This window comes from Pezoporus occidentalis, unplaced genomic scaffold (assembly GCF_034315485.1).
Source record: "Pezoporus occidentalis ecotype Australia unplaced genomic scaffold, CSIRO_AGI_Poc_V1 ctg460, whole genome shotgun sequence".
NCBI classification, from domain to species: Eukaryota; Metazoa; Chordata; class Aves; order Psittaciformes; family Psittacidae; genus Pezoporus; species Pezoporus occidentalis.
The window spans coordinates 1-13,441 of record NW_026915792.1 but is presented as its reverse complement, the minus strand read 5'-3'; the positions used below and the strand labels follow the sequence as shown (position 1 = coordinate 13,441).

At 58.7% G+C, this 13,441-nt stretch overlaps 1 protein-coding gene across 1 annotated transcript; it reads right to left on the bottom strand.

The window, feature by feature from the left end:
* Positions 1 to 3,661: 3,661 nt before the first annotated feature.
* On the bottom strand, positions 3,662 to 13,437 carry SYDE1 (synapse defective Rho GTPase homolog 1; the record flags this gene model as incomplete). Its single annotated transcript, XM_062635983.1, has 7 exons — positions 3,662 to 3,975; positions 6,168 to 6,402; positions 7,881 to 8,038; positions 8,119 to 8,245; positions 10,390 to 10,604; positions 10,685 to 11,383; positions 12,861 to 13,437. Coding segments are annotated over 7 exons (2,319 nt in total), but the record flags the coding sequence as incomplete, so codon positions are not given.
* Between the last annotated feature and the right edge of the window lie 4 nt (positions 13,438 to 13,441).

The following is a 13,441-nucleotide window of genomic DNA, read 5'->3' as shown; positions in this document are numbered from 1 at the left end:
GCAATAAATAAAGCTGAGCCCCCCCACCCTGTACCGGCTGCCCCCACTGTGAGGGGGGACTGGAAAATGGGGGGTGGGGGGGTCCCCATTGCCACCCAAGCTGGGTTTGGGTGACATAGGGGTGTCCTAGAACCCTTTTTGGGGTGCAAAAGGGGGGCTGGGGGGACTGAGCCAGGGAGGTCATGGACCCTTGTCAATAGTCCCTAATACTGATGGGGTTGGGGGGCTGGGGGGGGGGTGGACAAGGGTCCCAATGGAGGGGGGGGGGTCCCCATTGTCACCCAGCTGGGGGTGGGCGATATGGGGGTGCCCCATCACCATTCATGAGGTGCAAAAGGCAGTCATGGACCCTTGTCAATAGTCCCTAATACTGATGGCTTGGGGGGGGGACACAACTGTGGGGAGGGCCCCAAGGTGGGGGGACAAGGGGATAAAAAGGCACTTGGGCCATCTCCAACCAAACCAGAGCCAAAGGAGGCCCCGAATCCTTCCTCTGACCCCCCCCCCCCCCGCCCCAGATGGGGGGGTGGGGGGGTCCCCACCTCAGCCCTGGTGGCATCGGTGTCACCATCGGGTCCCTCCTGCTCCGTGCTGTGCAAATCGAAGGCAACTCCAGGCAAGTGCTGCTGTTTGGTGGCATCATCACCGGTGGCATCATTGTCACTGGTGGCATCGTCACTGGTGGCATCGTCACTGGTGTCATCGTCACTGGTATGGGCATTGTCACTGGTGGCATCATCACTGGTGTCATCATTGTCAATGGTCTTGGCATTGTCACTGGTGTCTGGTGGCATCATCACTGGTGTCATCGTTGTCACCGGTATTGGCATTGTCACTGGTGGCATCGTCACTGGTGGCATCGTTGTCAATGGTCTTGGCATTGTCACTGGTGTCTGGTGGCATCATCACTGGTGCAATCACTCACCGGTATTGGCATTGTCACTGGTGTCTGGTGGCATCATCACCAGTGTCATCACTGTCACCGGTACTGGCATTGTCACTGGTGTCTTGTGGCATCATCACCAGTATCATCACTGTCACCGGTACTGGCATTGTCACTGGTGGCATCGTCACTGGTGTCATCGTTGCCACCGGTATTGGCATTGTCACTGGTGTCTGGTGGCATCATCACTGGTGTCATCGTTGTCAATGGTCTTGGCACTGTCACTGGTGTCTGGTGGCATCATCACCGGTGTCATCACTGTCACCAGTACTGGCATTGTCACAGGTGTCTGGTGGCATCATCACCGGTGTCATCACTGTCACCAGTATTGGCATTGTCACTGGTGTCTGGTGGCATCATCAAGGGTGTCATCACTGTCACCGGTATTGGCATCGTCACTGGTGTCTGGTGGCATCATCACTCGTGTCATCACTGTCACCAGTATTGGCATTGTCACTGGTGTCTGGTGGCATCATCACCGGTGTCATCACTGTCACCGGTACTGGCATTGTCACAGGTGTCTGGTGGCATCATCACCAGTGTCATCGTTGTCACCAGTATTGGCATTGTCACTGGTGTCTGGTGGCATCATCACCAGTGTCATCACTGTCAATGGTCTTGGCATTGTCACCAGTGTCTGTTGGCACTGTCACCAATGTCAGTGTCACCGGTGTCTGTTGGCACTGTCACTGATGTTGATGTCTGTTGTCACTCGTGCCAGTGTCACTGGTGTCCATTGTCACCAGTGTCATTGTCACCAGTGCTGTCACTGGTGTCATTGTCAGCAGTGTCTGTTGTCACCAGTATCGCTGTCACCAGTGTCCATTATCACCAGTGTCCCTTGTCACGAGTGCCAGTGTCTGTTGTCACCCCTGTCACCAGTGTCCATTGTCACGTGTCCATTGTCATGTGTCCATTGTCACCCATGTCACTGTCACCAGTGTCCATCGTCACCCGTGTCACTGTCACCAGTGTCCATTGTCATGTGTCCATTGTCACCCATGTCACTGTCACCAGTGTCCATTGTCACCTGTGTCACTGTCACCAGTGTCCACTGTCACCGGTGTCTGCTGTTACCAGTGCCGCTGTCACCAGTGTCCATTGTCACGTGTCCATTGTCACCAGTGTCTGTTGTCACCACCGTCACCAGTGCCACTGTCACCAGTGTCCGCTGTCACCGGTGTCTGTTGTCACCACCATCACCAGTGTCCGGTGTCACCAGTGTCTGTTGTCACTGCTGTCACCAGTGTCCGCTGTCACCGGTGTCTGTTGTGATCGCTGTCACCAGTGTCCGCTGTCACCAGTGTCCGCTGTCACTGGTGTCTGTTGCCACCACTGTCACCAGTGCCACTGTCACCAGTGTCCGCTGTCACTGCCCTCACCAGTGTCTGTTGTCACCAGTGCCGCTGTCACCGGTGTCCAGTGTCACCAGTGTCTGTTGTCACCGCTGTCACCGGTGTCCAGTGTCACCAGTGTCTGTTGTCACCGCTGTCACCAGTGTCCAGTGTCACCAGTGCCGCTGTCACCAGTGCCACTGTAACCAGTACTGCCATCACCAGTGTCCGGTGTCACCAGTGCTGCTATCACCAGTGCCACTGTCACTGGTGTCTGTTGTCACCGCTGTCCGCTGTCACTGCTGTCACCAGTGTCTGCTGTCACTGGTGACCGCTATCACTGGTGTCTGTTGCCACCACTGTCACCAGTGCCGCTGTCACTGCCGTCACCAGTGTCTGTCGTCACCACTGCCACTGTCACCGGTGTCCAGTGTCTGTTGTCACCACTGTCACCAGTATCCAGTGTCACCAGTGCCGCTGTCACCAGTGCTACTGTCACCAGTACCGCCGTCACCAGTGTCCGGTGTCACCAGTGCCACTGTCACCAGTACCGCCATCACCAGTGTCCGGTGTCACCAGTGCTGCTATCACCAGTGCCACTGTCACCAGTGTCTGTTGTCACCGCTGTCACCGCTGTCCGCTGTCACCAGTGTCTGCTGTCACCACTGTCATCAGTGTCACTGCTGTCTGTTGCCACCACTGTCACCACTGTCTGCTGTCACCGGTGTCTGTTGCCACCACTGTCACCAGTGTCTGATGACACCGCTGTCACCGGTGTCCAGTGTCACCAGTGTCTGTTGTCACCACTGTCACCAGTATCCAGTGTCACCAGTGCTACTGTCACCAGTGTCCGGTGTCACCAGTGCCACTGTCACCAGTACCGCCATCACCAGTGTCCGGTGTCACCAGTGCTGCTATCACCAGTGCCACTGTCACCGGTGTCTGTTGTCACTGCTGTCACCGCTGTCCGCTGTCACCAGTGTCTGCTGTCACCACTGTCATCAGTGTCACTGCTGTCTGTTGCCACCACTGTCACCACTGTCTGCTGTCACCGGTGTCTGTTGCCACCACTGTCACCAGTGTCTGATGTCACCAGTGCCGCCATCACCAGTGTCTGTTGCCACCTCTGTCACCAGTGCCGCCGTCACCGGTGTCTGTTGCCACCACTGTCACCAGTGCCGCCGTCACCGGTGTCCAGTGTCACCAGTGCCACCATCACCAGTGTCACCGGTGTCTGTTGTCACCGCCGTCACCAGTGTCCAGTGTCACCAGTGCTGCTATCACCAGTGCTGCTATCACCAGTGCCGCTGTCACCGGTGTCTGTTGTCACCGCCGTCACCAGTGTCCAGTGTCACCAGTGCCGCCGTCACCAGCGCCACCGGTGCCGCGCTCACAGGCACACGTTGATCTGCTGCCCCAGCTCCCTCTCCAGGTCCAGGATGAGCGCATCGAAGTCCTTCAGGTTGAGCCGGGGCTCCTCCCGCAGCCCGAAAGGGGTCGTCCCCCCCCCGCCGGGGTCCCCGTGCCCGGGGGTCCCGGTGCCGCTGGCCCCGGGCAGCAGCAGGAGCTGGCGGCCGCACACGCTCCAGTCCCCCGCGTACCGGTTACTTGGGGGGCTCTCGGGGCCGCGGGGCCGGGGCCGGGCCACGACCGCCGCCTCCGGCAGTTCCAGGCGTAGCCGCGGCGCTCGGGGGGGCGCTGTGGAGCAGAGAGGGGGAATGGTGGGAATGGGGGGGAATGGGGGGGAATGGGGGGCACGGGTGGGAATGGGGGGGAAATGGGGGGACAGGTGGGAATGGGAGCTGGGAATGGGGGGAATAGGGGGGAATGGGGGGGAATGGGGGGCACGGGTGGGAATGGGGGGGAAATGGGGGGACAGGTGGGAATGGGAGCTGGGAATGGGGGGGAATGGGGGGGAATGGGGGTGAGGGGGGCACGGGTGGGAATGGGGGGGGAATGGGGGGGAATGGGGGTGAGGGGGGCACAGGTGGGAATGGGGGGGAAATGGGGGGACAGGTGGGAATAGGAGCTGGGAATGGGGGGGAATGGGGGGAAATGGGGGTGAGGGGGGCAGAGGTGGGAATGGGGGGGGAATGGGGGTGATGGGGAGACTGGTGGGTATGAGAGTTGGGAATGGGGGGGAATGGGGATGGGGGCACAGGTGGGAATGGGAGCTGGGAATATGGGGAATGGGGGTGAGGGGGGCACAGGTGGGAATGGGAGTTGGGAATGGGGGAGATGGGGACACTGGTGGGAATGGGGGTTGGGAATGGGGGGGGAATGGGGATGGGGGCACAGGTGGGAATGGGAGCTAGGAATGGGGGAGATGGGGACACTGGTGGGAATGGGAGCTGGGAATGGGGGGGGAATGGGGATGAGAGCACTGGTGGGAATGGGAGCTGGGAATGGGGGTGATTAAGGCACAGGTGGGAATGGGAGCTGGGAATGGGGGGGCAATGGGGATGGGGGCACAGGTGGGAATGGAAGCTGGGAATGGGGGGAGAATGGGGGTGAGGGGGGCACAGGTGGGAACGGGAGTTGGGAATGGGGGGGAATGGGGGTGAGGGGGGCACAGGTGGGAATGGGGGGGGGAATGGGGGTGATGGGGAGACTGGTGGGAATGGGAGTTGGGAATGGGGGAGATGGGGACACTGGTGGGAATGGGGGTTGGGAATGGGGGGGGAATGGGGATGGGGGCACAGGTGGGAATGGGAGCTGGGAATGGGGGAGATGGGGACACTGGTGGGAATGGGAGTTGGGAATGGGGGTGAGGGGGGCACTGGTGGGAATGGGAGCTGGGAATGGGGGGGGAATGGGGATGAGGGCACTGGTGGGAATGGGAGCTGGGAATGGGGGAGATGGGGACACTGGTGGGAATGGGAGCTGGGAATGGGGGTGATTAGGGCACAGGTGGGAATGGGGCTGGGAATGGGGGGAATGGGGATGGGGGCACAGGTGGGAATGGGAGCTGGTGGGAATGGGAGTTGGGAATGGGGGGGAATGAATGGGGGTGAGGGGGGCACTGGTGGGAATGGGGGTTGGGAATGGGGGGGGGAATGGGGATGGGGGCACAGGTGGGAATGGGAGCTGGGAATGGGGGAGGAATGGGGATGGGGGCACAGGTGGGAATGGGAGCTGGGAATGGGGGGGAATGGGGATGGGGGCACAGGTGGGAATGGGAGCTGGGAATGGGGGGGAATGGGGGTGAGGGGGGCACAGGTGGGAATGGGAGTTGGGAATGGGGGGGAATGGGGGTGAGGGGGGCACAGGTGGGAATGGGAGTTGGGAATGGGGGTGAGGGGGCCACTGGTGGGAATGGGAGCTGGGAATGGGGGGGGAATGGGGATGAGGGCACTGGTGGGAATGGGAGCTGGGAATGGGGGTGATTAGGGCACAGGTGGGAATGGGAGCTGGGAATGGGGGGCAATGGGGATGGGGGCACAGGTGGGAATGGGAGCTGGGAATGGGGAGGGAAAGGGGGGCAGGGGGATGGGTGCAGAGGTGGGAATGGGAGCTGGGAATGTGACGAAAAGGGGGGTCATGCGGATAGGGACACTGGTGGTAACAGGCAATGGGGGAAAATGGGGGGCATGGGGATGGGAACACTGGTGGGAATAGGCAATGGGAATTGGGGGGGAAATGGGGGTCATGGGAATTGTGTGGGGATGGAGGCACTGGATCAGTTACTGGGAATGGGGGGCACTGAGCAGCAGGAATTAGGGGGACCCCAAGAGAGATGTTGGATGTGGGGGGCCTGGGAATGGGCGCACCCATTACTGGAGGTGACAAAGGGGGGGCATGGAGCTTTAGTTGGGAATGGGGACACTGGATCAGCTACTGGGAACGGGGGGCACCCCAAAAGCAGCCATATGGGGGGTGACCCCACTTACCCGGCCAGGCCTGCAGCAGGTAGTGCAGCACCTCAATGTGCCTCTTGAAGTCCACGGCGCTGGCCATGTCCTGGCTCTGGGTGCTGCTGTGGGTGCTGCTGTGGGTGCCGGTGCCACGGCTCGGGGTGAGCAGCACCGGCCCGAAGCACACGGCGATGTTCTGGGGGTTCATGCGGTTCAGGTCGTGGTGCGAGGCCACCAGGCTCAGGTGGTCCAGGAGCCGTGTCAGGGTGGCCTGAGGGACACGGAAAGCACTTTATGGTGCTGAGCACCCACCTTATGGTGCTGGGAACCTACTTTATGGTGCTGGGCACCCACCTTATGGTGCTGGGAACCTAATTTATGGTGCTGGGCACCCACCTTATGGTGCTGGGAACCTAATTTATGGTGCTGGGCACCCACCTTATGGTGCTGGGAACCTACTTTTGGGTGATGGGCACCCACCTTATGGTGCTGGGAACACATCTTATGGTGCTGGGAACCTACTTTTGGGTGCTGGGCACCCACTTTATGGTGCTGGTAACCTACTTTTGGGTGCTGGGAACCTAATTTTGGGTGCTGGAAACCTACTTTTGCGTGCTGGGAACCTAATTTTGGGTGCTGGGCACCCACTTTATGGTGCTGGGAACACACCTTATGGTGCTGGGAACCTACTTTTGGGTGCTGGGCACCCACTTTATGGTGCTGGGCACCCACTTTATGGTGCTGGGAACACACCTTATGGTGCTGGGAACCTACTTTTGGGTGCTGGGCACCCACTTTATGGTGCTGGGAACCCACTTTTGGGTGCTGGGAACACACCTTATGGTGCTGGGAACACAATTTTGGGTGTTGGGAACCCATTTCAGTGTGTGAGAACCTACTTTACGGTGCTGGGAACCTACTTTTGGGTGCTGGGAAACTACTTCATGGTCCTGGGAGCCCACTTTTGGGTGCTGGGAACCCACCTTATGGTGATGGGAGCCCACTTTATGGTGATGGGAACCCCCTTTTGGGTGCTGGGAACCTACTTTTTGATGTTGGTCACCCAACTTTTTGATGTTGGGCATCAAAAATTTGGCTCTGGACACCTACTTTTTGGCACTGATCACCCACTTCTTGACACTGGACACCCACTTTTTGATGTTGGGCACCCAATTTGGTTCTGGGCACCCAACTTTTTGATACTGGGCACCCAATTTGGTGCTGGAGACCTACTTTTTGGCACTGGGCATCCACTTCTTGATGGTGGGCACCCACCTTTTGGTGCTGGCCACCCACTTTTTGATGTTGGTCACCCACTTTTTGATGTTGGGCATCAAAAATTTGGTTCTGGACACCTACTTTTTGGCACTGAGCACCCACTTTTTGACACAGAGCACCCAATTTGGTTCTGGGCACCCACTTTTTGATACTGGGCACCCAATTTAGTTCTGGAGACCTACTTTTTGTCACTGGGCATCCACTTCTTGATGGTGGGCACCCACCTTTTGGTGCTGGCCACCCACTTCTTGACACTGAGCACCCACTTTCTGATGCTGGGCACCCAATTTGGTTCTGGACACCTACTTTCTGGCACTGGGCATCCACTTCTTGATGGTGGGCACCCACTTCTTGGCGTTAGGCCCCCACCTAGGCCCTGGGCACCCAGCTTTCTGTTGCTTCGCACCCGCTTTTCGGCACCGGGCCCCCCACATTTGATGCCGAGCACCCCCTTTGGCGCTGAGCACCCACCTTCTCCACGTCGGGCAGACACTCCAGCAGGGTGACCGCATCCTGCTGCCCCGGTGCCACCCGCGGGGGCCTCTTGGTCATGGCCTCCAGCACCACACGGTGGAGCGTCGGGGTGATGAGCGGCGTGGGCAGCTCCCGTAGGTAATCCTTGAGGATCCCTATGGCAAGAGGACCGCCCCCCATGGGGCCGTCAGGGTGGGCCATGGGAGCTGAGGGGCACCCATAGGGTGGCACCCACCCGTGATGACGTTGATGTCGGGGTAGAGGTGCTCCGAGAGCGTCACGGCTGCGCTGTCCCGCTCGAAGGCATCGCGGAGCTCCTTCTTCACTGCAGCTGAGCCACACAGCCGGTACAGGCCCACCACCTGCATGGGGACACCAGTATAGACCAGTAGAGACCAGTATGGGAGGGTTCAACCACCACCACCCGCATGGGGACACCAGTAGAGACCAGTATAGACCAGTATGGGAGGATTCAACCACCACCACCTGCATGGGGACACCAGGAGAGACCAGTATAGACCAGTATGGGAGGATTCAACCACCACCACCTGCATGGGGACACCAGTAGAGACCAGTATAGACCAGTATGGGAGGATTCAACCACCACCACCTGCATGGGAACACCAGCAGAGACCAGTACAGACCAGTATAGACCAGTATGGAGGGGTTCAACCACCACCACCTGCATGGGGACACCAGGAGAGACCAGTATAGACCAGTATGGGAGGGTTCAACCACCACCACCTGCATGGGAACACCAGCAGAGACCAGTACAGACCAGTATAGACCAGTTATAGACCAGTATGGGAGGATTCAACCACCACCACCTGCATGGGAACACCAGTAGAGACCAGCATAGACCAGTATAGGGAGGTTCAACTACCACCACCTGCATGGGGACACCAGGAGAGACCAGTATAGACCAGTATGGGAGGGTTCAACCACCACCACCTGCATGGGGACACCAGGAGAGACCAGTATAGACCAGTATGGAGGGGTTCAACCACCACCACCTGCATGGGGACACCAGGAGAGACCAGTACAGACCAGTAGAGACCAGTATGGGGGGGGTTCAACCACCACCACCTGCATGGGAACACCAGTAGAGACCAGCATAGACCAGTATAGGGGGTTGAACCACCACCACCATGGGGACACCAGGAGAGACCAGTAGAGACCAGTATGGAGGGGTTCACACCACCAGGAGAGACCAGTACAGACCAGTAGAGACCAGTATGGGGGGGGTTCAACCACCACCACCTGCATGGGAACACCAGTAGAGACCAGCATAGACCAGTATAGGGAGGTTCAACTACCACCACCTGCATGGGGACACCAGGAGAGACCAGTACAGACCAGTATAGACCATTATGGAGGGGTTCAACCACCACCACCTGCATGGGAACACCAGCAGAGACCAGTACAGACCAGTATAGACCATTATGGAGGGGTTCAACCACCACTACCTGCATGGGAACACCAGTATAGACCAGAACAGACCAGTATGGAGGGGTTCAACCACCACCACCTGCATGGGGACACTGTAGAGACCAGCATAGACCAGTATAGGGGGGTTCAAACACCACCACCTGCATGGGGACACCAGTAGAGACCAGCATAGACCAGTATAGGGGGGTTGAACCACCACCTGCATGGGGACACCAGGAGAGACCAGTACAGACCACTATGGAGGGGTTCAACCACCACCACCTGCATGGGGACACCAGTAGAGACCAGCATAGACCAGTATAGGGGGGTTCAAACACCACCACCTGCATGGGGACACCAGGAGAGACCAGTACAGACCAGTATGGAGGGGTTCAACCACCACCACCTGCATGGGGACACCAGTAGAGACCAGTAGGGAGGGGTTCAACCACCACCACCTGCATGGGGACACCAGTATAGACCAGTATGGGAGGGTTCAACCATCACCACCTGCAGGGGACACCAGTAGAGACCAGTATGGGGGGGCTCAACCACCACCACCTGCACAGGGACTCCGGTAGAGACCAGTATAGACCAGTATAGGAGGGGTCAACCACCATCACTTGCATGCTGACATCAGCATAGACCAGTATGGGGAGGTTCAACTACTAGCACCTGTGTGGGGATACCAGTATAGACCAGTATGGGGGGTTTCAACACAACCACCTGCATGGGGACACCAGTATAGACCAGGATGGGGGTGGGAGGGGTTCAAGCACCACAACCACTATGGGGACACCAGTTTGGGGTGCATTCCTCCACCAAACCCCCTTTAACTGATATGGGCACCAGTTTGGGTGCATTCTTCCACCACAACCACCACCAGACACCAGTTTGGGTGCGTTCCTCCCCCACAACCACCACCAGACACCAGTTTGGGTGCGTTCCTCCACCACAACCACCACCACCAGACACCAGTTTGGGTGCGTTCCTCCCCCACAACCACCACCAGACACCAGTTTGGGGGGGATCCCTCCCCCAAACCCCCCTCCAAGCAGCACCCCTGAGCAGGACTCACCTTCAGGCCACGTTTCTCTATCTCAGCCACGCACTTCTGGATGATCAAAGGCACTTTGGTGGCCGTCTTCTCCCTTTCCACCAGTTTACCCAGTTCCACGCCGAAGACGCGCGGCTCCTGCTCACTGGGACAGTCCCATTGCTCCACCAAGGTGAACTTGGAGTAGAGGACGCCCCGTGGTTGCAACCTCACAGCCAACTGCTGGGCACGGCACCCTGCAGAGCCCAACGTTGCCATCAAGCTCACCCCCAAGCATCCAACACCCCCCCCCCCAAGCTCTCATCCCCATGCTCACCGCGGAAGATGTGGGGCAGCACCACGGTGCCGTGGCAGCAGAGGCGGTTGCGGCAGGAGGTGGCATCCCAAGAGAACACCATGACCTTGAGGTGCTGAGCGCCCTCCAGCTCCAGGTTGAAGGTATGGTTGAGACCCAGACAGCCCGTCTTGCAGGCCAGCAGCGCCGTGCGCGCCCGCTTGGCCGCGTCCACCTGCAGCACGCAGAAGACCTCGCGCCCGTCCCCTCGGGGTGGCTTCAGGTCCTTCACGCCGTGGAGGTGGACGCTCACCAAGCCGGAGATGTGCTGTCCGCAGCGGGGTGGCGCCTCCCCACTGCTGTAAGGGTGGAAAGCACCCACATCCAGCCCTAGATCCACCTCGTCCGCGTCGCAGTGGGGCTTGGCCTTCATCGGAAGCTCCGGGGAGTCTCCATCGCTCAAGTAGCCACCTCTGGGGGGGGGTTTGGCCCGCGGCGACGCCACGCTGGTGTCCAAGTGGTAGCGGCTGATGACGTTGCTGGATTCCTTCCTCTCGGAGGGGGATGCTCCCTCCTCGTGGCCTCGGGAGCGGGGATTCCGGAGGCTCAGCTTCCTCCGGAGCTCTGGAAGCTTCTTCATCTTCATGGAGAGGCGGCGAACGGTGCCCGGGGACTTCACCTTCTGCAGGGCCCGGCTCTTGGTGGGGCTGGCGGGAGGTGATGGGGTGGTGGGGGCCTTCCCTGTGCCAAGGGGAAAGGGGTGAGTGGGGCTGGGAAGGGCAACAGGAAGGGTCCTTGGGATGGGGTGGGGTTGGGATGTGGAGAAGGGGATGGGGAATGCAGGGGATGGGGACATGCTATGGAGCGGGGACAGTGTCTGTGGGTCTTGAGGACACCCTCACCCACAAAACACGGGTGCCCAATAGCAAAACTGGGTGCCCAGTGCCAAACTGGGTGCCCAATAACAACAAGTGGGTGCTCAGCAGTAAAATTGAGTGCCCAACACCAAAAAGTGGGTACTCAGCACTAAAATTGGGTGCCCAACACCAAAAAGTGGGTACTCAGCACTAAAATTGGGTGCCCAACACCAAAAAGTGGGTGCCCAACACCAAAAAGCGGGTGCCCAGTTGGGTGCCCAATAACAAGTGGGTGCTCAGCAGTAAAACTGAGTGCCCAACACCAAAAAGTGGGTGCCCAACACCAAAAAGCAGGTGCCCAGTTGGGTGCCCAATAACAAGAAGTGGGTACTCAGCACTAAAATTGGGTGCCCAACACCAAAAAGTGGGTGTTCAGCTCTAAAAAGTGGGTGCTCAACATCAAAAAGTGGGTGCCCAATAACAAGGAGTGCCCAGCACTAGAACTGGGTGCCCAACATCAAAAAGTGTGTGTCCAACTCCAAAAAGTGTGTGCCCAGCACTAAGAAGTAGGTGTCCAGCATCAAATTGGGTGCCCAACGTCAAAAAGTGGGTGCCCAGTGACAAAAACATGTGCCCAACATCAAAAAGTGGGTGCCAAACACTAAAAAGTGGGTGCCCAGCACCAAAAAGTAGGTGCCCAGTGACAAAAACATGTGCCCAACATCAAAAAGTGGGTGCCCAGCACAAAAAGTGGGTGCCCAACACCAAAAAGTCGGTGTCCAATACCAGAAAGTGGGTGCCTAGCACCAAGAAGTGGGTGCTCAATACCAAAAAGCGGGTGCCCAGCACCAAAAAGTGGGTGCCCAGTGAGAAAAATGTGTGCCCAACATCAAAAAGTGGGTGCCAAGCACAAAAAGTGGGTGGCCAATACCAAAAAGCGGGTGCCCAGTGCCCAAAGTGGGTTCTCAACATCAAACTGGGTGCCTAGCACCAAAAAGTGGGTGCCCAACACCAAAAAGTCGGTGTCCAATACCAAAAAGTGGGTGCCTAGCACCAAAAAGTGGGTGCCCAACACCAAAAAGTCGGTGTCCAATACCAAAAAGTGGGTGCCTAGCACCAAAAAGTGGGTGCCCAACACCAAAAAGTCGATGTCCAATACCAGAAAGAGGGTGCCTAGCACCAAAAAGTGGGTGCTCAATACCAAAAAGCGGGTGCCCGGTACCCAAAACACGTTCCCACCATCCAACTGGGTACCCAGCACTAAAAAGTGGGTGCTCAACCCCATAAGGTGGGTGCCCAGCCCCAAAAAAATGGGTGCCCAAGAGAGCAGGACCCGGGCTGTGGGTCCCAGGTCTCCTCACCACCAGGCTGTGTCCGTCCCAGCTCCTCGGTGCTGCGGGCTCCGGAGCTCTCCCCCATTCCCAACGCATCCCAGGCGGGCTCTTCCCTGTCCCCATCGCGGCTCCCACTTTTCCTCCCGGTGCTCCCAGGCTGCGGATCCTCATCCTCCGGGATGGGGTTGTACCAGATGTCCCCCTCGTTGCCGGCAGCGCCGGGATCCACCTCGGCTCCAGCTCCCGGCTCATCCAAACCTGGAATCTTCAGGGATGACAGCACCCAGTGCCGGCTGCTCCGCTCCAAGCTCTGCAGGTAGGCTCCATGCCCGGGATTCCTACCGGGAATCCCCAGCTCCCCGGAGCCGTTCAACACCACCGCATCCTCCACGTCGGCCTTGCCGGGATGCTCAATGCCAACGGCAGGATCCGGCTCTCCGGCATCCACCGGATCCTGGGAAGCTTTGGCAGGAAGCGGCTGCTTCTCATCCCGGCCTCCGCAGGAGAAACGGGCCCAGTTCTGCCGCCGGGATGCGGCCGGCACCAGATCTGTGGATGCTGCTTCGGGATCCGGCGGGGAATCAGGGCTGGGAGCGGGATGCTCTGTG